Genomic DNA, 8,210 nt, shown 5'->3' with positions numbered 1-8,210 from the left:
CGGGTGCGCGTGCTGACCGGCGTGTCCTGGGGCTCCGGCTTGACAGGGCAAAGGCAGGGAGAGCCTGACGAGCGGCCGAACAAGGAGGAGGACGCGTCGGGCCGCTCCATATGCCTCGGCGTCCAGGAGCTCCCACGGCGGCGTGAGAAGGTCGGGAGAGCGGGGTACTCGAGGCGCGGCGTGTTGCCGCCCTCGATGTACTCGAGCATGGCCTCCAACGTGCGGCCGGGTACGCCCCACCACCGGCGCCGGCCCTCGGAGTTGAGCCTGCCGGAGGGCACGACGCCGTTCGTCGCCTCGAGCTGCTCGGCGTGTCGGCGGCGGAAATAGGGCTCCTAGAGCGGGCTGTCAAGGGTGTACCGCGCGCCTTCCCTCGCCCCCCGCGGCAGGGACGCACAGATGCATGCGATCTCCGCACGGCGCGCCGACCCGGTGGGTGGTGGTAGCACCGGCACACCGCCGGCGCTGATCCTCCACGACCCGGGCACCCGCATGTCTGGCTGGGCCGGGTACTCGGCTTCGTAGAGGAGGCGAGCCTCGTCCTCGTGAAGGTGGCGGCACCCGAAACCATTCGCTGCCGCGCCGTCGCCTGGGAAGCACTCAGCCATCCTTCTAAGATGGAGACGGCGAGAGAAGGAAGAGGGAGAAGTGGGCGCGTCGGCGGTGTGGTGTGTGTGCGTATCTCCGACGCGCTGGATCTCGGCTTATATAGGCCGAGGCGCCGCGCGGTAGGCTTGGCCGGCGCGTTACGCGTGGCAGGAGGCGTGGCGGGCGAGGGGACGCGCGTCGCCCGGCCTTCACTGTGCTGCCCATGAGGCATCAATTGAGGCTGACCGGCGCGGCAGTGCTGTAACACCCACGATGCAGCTATATCTCCCACGTGTCGAAGCACGACTTAGAGGCATAACCGCATTGTGGTTTTGTCGCAAGAAGGGTCACCTTCACACAATCCCATGTAATGAACAAGACTGGGATAAAGAGTTGGCTTACAATCGCCACTTCACACAATGAACATATAAATCATACATCATTCATAGTACACACATATAGTCCGACTACGGACGAAGCCAAAAGAAAAGAAGATAACCCAACTGCTAGATCCCCGATCGTCCCAACTGGGCTCCACTACTGATCAACATGAAACGGAACATAGCAACAACTAAGATCTTCATTGAGCTCCGATCTGAGCTCGGTTGCATCATCTGCACTGGTTTCATCGGCACCTACAACTGTTGTGATAGTATCTGGTGAGTCACGAGGACTCAGCAATCTCAAAACCAGCGAGATCAAGACTATTTAAGCTTATGGGAAAGGAAGGGGTAAAGTGGTGAGGTTGCAGCAGCGACTAAGCATATATGGTGGCTGACATACGCAAATAAGAGCGAGAAGAGAGCAAACAGAACGGTCGTGAAGCTAGCAATGATCAAGAAGTGATCCTGAACTCCTACTTACGTCAAACATAACCCAAAACCGTGTTCACTTCCCGGACTCCGCCGAAAAGAGACCATCACGGCTACACACGCGGTTGATGCGTTTTAATTCGGATCTGGTGTCAAGTTATCTACAACCGGACATTAACAAATTCCCATCTGCCTATAACCGCAGGCACGGCTTTCGAAAGATTATATACCCTGCAGGGGTGTCCCAACTTAGCCCATCACAAGCTCTCACGGTCAACGAAGGATATACCTTCTCCCGGGAAGACCCGATCAGCCTCGGAATCCTGGTTCGCAAGACATTTCGACAATGGTAAAACAAGACCAGCAAAGCCGCCCGGATGTGCCGACAAATCCCGATAGGAGCTGCACATATCTCGTTCTCAGGGCACACCGGATGAGCAAGACGACGGGTTGGCATAGACCCTGGTTGCCCAGGGGCGCCGGACATCGCTCGGTTTGGACCAACACTTAGACAAGCATTGGCCCGGGGGGGGTAAAATAAAGATGACCCTTGAGTCTGCAGAACCCAAGGGAAAAAGGCTTAGGTAGGCAAATGGTAAAACCAAGGTTGGGCCTTGCTGGAGGAGTTTTATTCAAAGCGAACTGTCAAGGGGGTCCCATAAATCACCCAACCGCGTAAGGAACGCAAAATCCGGGAACATAACACCGATATGACGGAAACTAGGGCGGCAAGAGTGGAACAAAACACCAGGCATAAGGCCGAGTCTTCCACCCTTTACCAAGTATATAGATGCATTAATTAAATAAGAGATATTGTGATATCCCAACAATCCTGTCCGTCATGGAGCAATCTTCAACTTCACCTGCAACTAACAACGCTATAAGAAGGGCTGAGCAAAGCGTAACATAGCCAAGCAACGGTTTGCTAGGAATGGTGAAAAGGTTAGAGGCTGACATGCAAAAGGGGAGGCATGGTAAACAAGTGATAGGCAGCGCAGCATAGCGATAGAACGGAGCAACTAGCAAGCAAAGATAGAAGTGATATCGAGGGTAATGGTCATCTTTCCTGAAATCCCGCAAGGAAGAAGAACGAGTCCATGAAGAAGACAAACGAACGTAGTCGAACGAATCCTCACAACTCCGGAACGAAACCGAAGCTAACGAGAGAAGCAAACCGGAAAGAAGCAAACAACATGGTAAACACACAAACATAATCATGGCATGATGCACAATCAAGTATGATGCATGTCCGGTTTAATGAGGCATGGCATGGCAAAGTGCAACAAACAATACTACAAATTAAGTGGAGCTCAATATGCAACGAGTGGCATATTGACAAAACACCAACATTAACACATTTAGTTCTCTCTCGGTTAGGTTACCAAACAATATTAAATGTTGTTAAGCATGGCAAGAGGTGAAGCATAAATAAACTAACTATTTAGGCAAGTTTAAGTGAGGCCGGAAACAACAAACAACAATTCCGGAAAATCCCCATGTCATTTAGTAGTTTTAAAGCAAACAACAATTTTAAGCATTTAAATGTTGTTATCATGATGCGGATGACATATACAAGGTTTATGCAATTTATGAAAACGTTAACAAGAGCATGATACGAGGCATTTGTCACCGTGGCGGAACAAAACGGTTGCCACGGCAACGAATCCGAAAATGATGCCACGGCAACATTTCGATCCCGGTAACTCGATTGAGATATCGATGCAAAAGAGAAGTGTGCGGATGTGTGTCACATGCTAGAGATGGTGGGGTGCTCCCGACTACCGGGTTCCCACGGGATAGTGGCATGGAAAACGAGTGAAAATTCGGACACGGTGCAAACATATGGTACATCTCATACAACACATGCAAGGGCATCTCATCGATGTCGTCTCGGGTTATACCTTCGAAGCGTGCGTTTCGGAGCGGAACGAGTTCGATGCGGTGTAGATGGAAGTAGACGTTCTCGGGACGGTCGTAGTGGAAGTAGACGTTCTCGTGATGTAGTGGAAGTAGTTGTTCTCGGACGTCGTGGAAGTAGTCGTTCGCGGCGACGGTAGAGGTACTCGCGATTTTGGCGACGGTAGTGGTACATCTCGTAGATGTCCGGGGTCGTCGGGTCACCATGTAGCCGTACATGTTCGTCGTGGTACACGGGTCGTAGTGGTACTTGGGATCTTCTTAACTTGCTGATTTGAAGAAACGAAGGGGGTACTTGGCCTTGACGTCCACGGGCACAGGAAGTGAAGATGCACGGAGGCAACAACGATGTACAGGAGGCAGTGTGGAGCTCCGGTGGAGGCGGAGCAGGAGGATGGAGGGGAGCGATCGGGTGAGGGGAAGGGGCTGCGAGGGGATCAGGCTAGGGTTAGGAAGGGAGGCTGGGCTTTGGGAGGCCGGCCCAGTGCAGAAAGAAGTGGCCAGAGGCCTGGCTGGGCAGCTGGGCTGGGCTCTCTCTCTCACTAATCTCTATCAGAAAAGAAATAGAGAGAGGAAAAGAAAGAGAGGGTTAGGGAAAGATTTGCGCATGGGGATAATTTTCCCGGACTCGCAAAAATATGCTCGTTCCAAGAAAAATAGAAAGGCCATGATTGAAAGATTTAAATTCAAACTCATTTAAATTTAATTCAAATGGGTTTGAACTAGGACTTAATAAAAGGAAGGTCCAAAAATGTTCGAATTTTTGATGGAGCTCCGAAAAATGATGAAAGAAATTATGGGCAAGGTTGGAGACCAAGAATTGAGATAACAACGGCATGGGATATTTTGTAAGTGGGTTATGGTTAATTCCAAATAAATGAATAATTTTATTATAGCTCCCTAATAATAGTAGGAGACTTTGAATATGTTTTAAAGAGAAATCACCATGTGAATATCCCTCGATTTAAATGGATTAAAAAATCCATACAATTTATTTAGAAGAGTTTTTAAAAATTAAATGACATGATGGCATGATGACATGATGCAATGCAAGAGATGACATGATGAATGCACAAACAAAACAAATCACACGACAAAACTCGGAGTAGCTGGAAGTCTTCTGGAGCGTCGGTCTCGGGGCGTTACAAGCGCGTGCAGCTTTGGCATTGATTCGCCGCGGGAAACGAGGCGATGAGGACGACGAAGCCGCGAGAAGCGAGTCGAGTCGCTGACGCGGCTGGCCCACGATGCTTTCGCGCGAAAAAATATTCGCCCAGCGCTCCCCCAGCGTGCCGGATTCGGGTTGGGTCCGCCGGCGCCAATTTCAGCTCGATCCGGCGAAAAATGAACCCCTGGGGACGCGACTGGACCTTTTTTTGGCGCCAGCGGCCGAAAAGTCACCTGAGAGGCTTCGTTGGGGGCGCGGCTGGAGATGCTCTTGCAGATGCTCTTAAGCTACAAGCCCATGGAGAACCTCCGGGTGTGCGGCGACTGCCACGCCGCGATCAAGATGGTCACCGAGGCGTACGGCACGGAGATCATACCGAGGGACGCCAACTGCTTCCATCACATGAAGGATGGTGCGTGTCGACTACTGGTAAGCTCGGCGCTGGCAGAGCAGGTACAACAACGAACAACCCTCGCCTCATTTTTGATTTTTGACAGATCCAGCGTAGGGATGTGTATGGGAGAGCTGGATGAGGACACTGAGAAGAGACCTTTTTTTCTCTCTGACAATCGCTTGTATTTCTAGATTAGATTGCACCAAAAGATGCCAGTGATGTACATTCTCGTGCTACTTTGCTATTTGAATGGCCCTTTTGCTATGTAATCCTACCATTCTATTCGTCGTCAATATCCTTTACAGCATCCTGGAAAACAACGACGAGAAGCAGTTAGCAATAATAGCCGAGGTTGACAAAAAGAAAATAACACATCTCAGTAGTTGATTCCCACTGTTATATACATATACGACAAAAGCTTAATTACCTTAGCGAGCCGTGTTACATAAGTAGCAGCAACGGCTGTAACTAATAGCCCTATGCCCAGTGTCAATAGCTGGTTGTTTCCTCCCAGACCGATTTCCGTCTCATCTTGCTGCAAAACGAGGGAGCCATGTCATGGTTCCAAGTATTCAAGCCACTTGATAGTAAAAAAAGATCTCATCAACCTTATGAGTTCATCATTGTTTCACTCAAGAAAGTTTATTTTTATTAGGTTTGAACTCCGGTACCTCTATAGTTCAACCGTCCTGACTACACATACAACTGAATTTTCAAAGTACCAAATGAAACACCATGTTCTAATACTTTGCTGAAATATTTGAGCTGCTACCAGCAACACCAAAGCACACTATAGACTAAGGGGTGCCTTGAGTTGGATTAAGGTGTCCACATTTTGTTATATACAAGTGCTATTCCATTCTGGACACTTCACTAGAAAGCAGATACGTCAACATGCTGCAAGACACCCCCATATCCATGGGATGGAGACGGTTCTTATGAGCTACTCCCTCTGTAAAGTAATATAGGACATTTTAGAGACTTGTGTCAAGTCTGTAAAATGTCCTACATTAGTTTATAGAGGGAGTACTATTCTATATAAGAGTAGAGAACACATACATATGTAAAGCATTTTTGATGGCTTGAAAGAGTATATACTGTATAGTGGAGCAGTATCCATGATGTAGCAACAAAAGCAAGTTTGCAAAGAAAAGGTGAACTAAGAAAAGATCAAGGGTTTACGAACTTACAATTATAGCTCGCCCAAATGCACCAGCACTGACATAAGCCCATGTTCCTGGAAGCATACCCAACCAACTGCATACGTACAAAAGCAATATCTGAGGTAAAAATTGCTTTATAGGAAAAATATATTACCGATGGAAAAAATTTCAATGTAATATTCCTTCACAAAGGAATGCTCAATTTGTACTGGATCAGAAAGTTGTCAGTCCCTTAACCAGGTATATGGTATTTGCTACTCCTTTGATTTTGTTAATCGCATGCGTCCGTAATAACATTACTACACTGCATCATGAATCATGCATATGAAACTGTAAGTTAACAGGTCGTCAAGAACAGCTAAATTAGTTTTTCTGTGTGCAGGAATATGTACTTCATTATTTCTGTTAGATTCACGGAGAATGCCAAAATAAAATAAGGAAGTGTGAATAGAAACTAACCTGCCCAACACGTAGGGTAGGAACTTGACTGAAGTCAAGCCGTACAAGTAGTTCCCAAGGGAGAAAGGTAATAGGGGACTCAAACGAAGCAGAGTCACAACCTTGAATCCATTTTCACCTATTGCTTTATCAATTGCCAGAAACTTCTTGTTTCCTTCAACCATCTTAAGAATACGCTCTCTAGCAAAGTATCTAGCGATGAGAAAGGCCACAGCGGCAGCTAGCTATAAAGTCGACAAAATTGAATGAGAAAATGCATGGCAGCAGAATGAAAACAGAAATGTTGTTCATGTTGAAGTTACTTACTGTCCCACTGATTGAAACCATAATAGTACCAGTAACACTACCAAATAATAGACCTGCAGACATGGTCAACGGTACTGCTGGAATTGCAAGAACCTGAATCAAACAAACACCATCATTAGGATTAATCCAAAGTTGCAACCCTAAATTCTATGACAAGATCAAGATCTGTAGTGGACTAAGTAGTTTAGGTGGAAATGATCATAAGCCTTGACAAGAAGGTAGAGGAGTAAGGTTGATAACTCAAGAATATACCTCCAATCCTGCATAGGCAAGTATAAACAACGCGTACCCAGCAGTGCCATAGCCTGTTCATGCAAAGTAATATAAAAGTTTAACCAAAATGTCCAAAGAAGGCGTTTACTTGAAGGATTTCATAATGGTCAAACAGGAATCAGCAGATATGTGAATGGCTAGTTCTGCAGTCCAATGGTCTTTGCTATCATGCGCCACTACAGAGTAGTATCTGAGCACCAGAATCACTAGCTATATTTGAACGCGGAATTCACAAGACATTTCACAAATTTCAGTACTACTAAGAGCACAGCTTAGGCCAAACAAGTAGTGCAAAGCAAGCAGAGCTGGGAGCACAGCTGGATTGTTGGTTCCATTACCCTCAATGAACCCGGAGAAGTGCGTGAGGAAGGTATTGATCTGGTCCTTGTACACGTACCCGGCGGCCCCGAACCCCCCTACGACCCCGACAAGCACCGCCCCGGCAAGCAGCGTCCCGGTGAGGGCCCCCGAGACCCCGCCGCCCTCTTCCTCCTTCTCGTCCTTCTCCTTCTTCCCCTTCTTCTCCTGGCCGGCGGCAGAGCGACGGTCGTCGGGGCTGCGGCCGCCCCCGCCGCCGAGCCGGAAGGGGAGGTTGGGCGAGGCCTTGCGCAGCGTGCCCTTGTCGGACTCCCGCAGCGAGGAGAGCGGCGGGTGGAAGGCCCGGCGGTGGCGCCACCGCCACGGCGAGCCGCCCTGCGCCGCGCAGGGCGGCGAGAAGTGGGGGGAGAGGACGGGCGAGGGGGAGAGCCGCTGCGGCGAGAGGAGGTGCGGCTGCCTCATGGGGTCGGGCTGTCAGGCTTGCTTAGCGCGCGGTGTGTGCGGCCATGAGAGCTCGGAAGCGATAAGAGGCGTGGGAGACAGAGAGTGGAGGGGAGAACGGGGAGGGAGGAAGGCGCTGGAGAGTGAACGACTGAACGGGGAGCGGCATGTGGGGGCGGTGGCTGCGGCGCGGGCCCGCCCTCGTCCGGCCCGCTGTCGCTGCTCTGCTCTCTGCCGTTCCGTGGTGGCCGAAAGCCAGTAGAGCTGCTGAGATTCCGAAACCTGAGCGCGTGGTCTGTGATTGGTGCAACGGAACTGTGATCGAACTGGAAAAGATGCCCCTACATTTCATCTTCCCGGTCTGGGTTCAA

At 49.5% G+C, this 8,210-nt stretch overlaps 1 protein-coding gene across 2 annotated transcripts; it reads right to left on the bottom strand.

Moving 5' to 3' along the window:
• Nucleotides 1–5,140: 5,140 nt before the first annotated feature.
• On the bottom strand, nucleotides 5,141–7,984 carry LOC123071796 (TVP38/TMEM64 family membrane protein slr0305). 2 transcript variants are annotated; one of them, XM_044495379.1, is made up of 7 exons: nucleotides 7,419–7,980; nucleotides 7,060–7,112; nucleotides 6,808–6,900; nucleotides 6,502–6,725; nucleotides 6,070–6,136; nucleotides 5,307–5,414; nucleotides 5,141–5,188 (listed from the first exon to the last, which is right to left on the bottom strand). In XM_044495379.1, exons 1-7 carry the CDS (start codon nucleotides 7,858–7,860, stop codon nucleotides 5,159–5,161), a joined length of 1,017 nt encoding a protein of 338 aa, XP_044351314.1. In that variant the 5' UTR covers nucleotides 7,861–7,980; the 3' UTR covers nucleotides 5,141–5,158. The 2 variants fall into 2 exon arrangements, with proteins under 2 accessions (XP_044351314.1, XP_044351315.1); XM_044495380.1 differs by lacking the exons at nucleotides 5,141–5,188; nucleotides 5,307–5,414 and having other exon boundaries at nucleotides 6,070–6,346; nucleotides 7,419–7,984.
• Between the last annotated feature and the right edge of the window lie 226 nt (nucleotides 7,985–8,210).

The sequence above is a fragment of the Triticum aestivum genome, chromosome 3B (genome assembly GCF_018294505.1).
Source record: "Triticum aestivum cultivar Chinese Spring chromosome 3B, IWGSC CS RefSeq v2.1, whole genome shotgun sequence".
In the NCBI taxonomy this organism is placed as follows: domain Eukaryota; kingdom Viridiplantae; phylum Streptophyta; class Magnoliopsida; order Poales; family Poaceae; genus Triticum; species Triticum aestivum.
The sequence above is the reverse complement of the archived record's forward strand: the minus strand, read 5'-3'. Positions and strand labels throughout refer to the sequence as shown.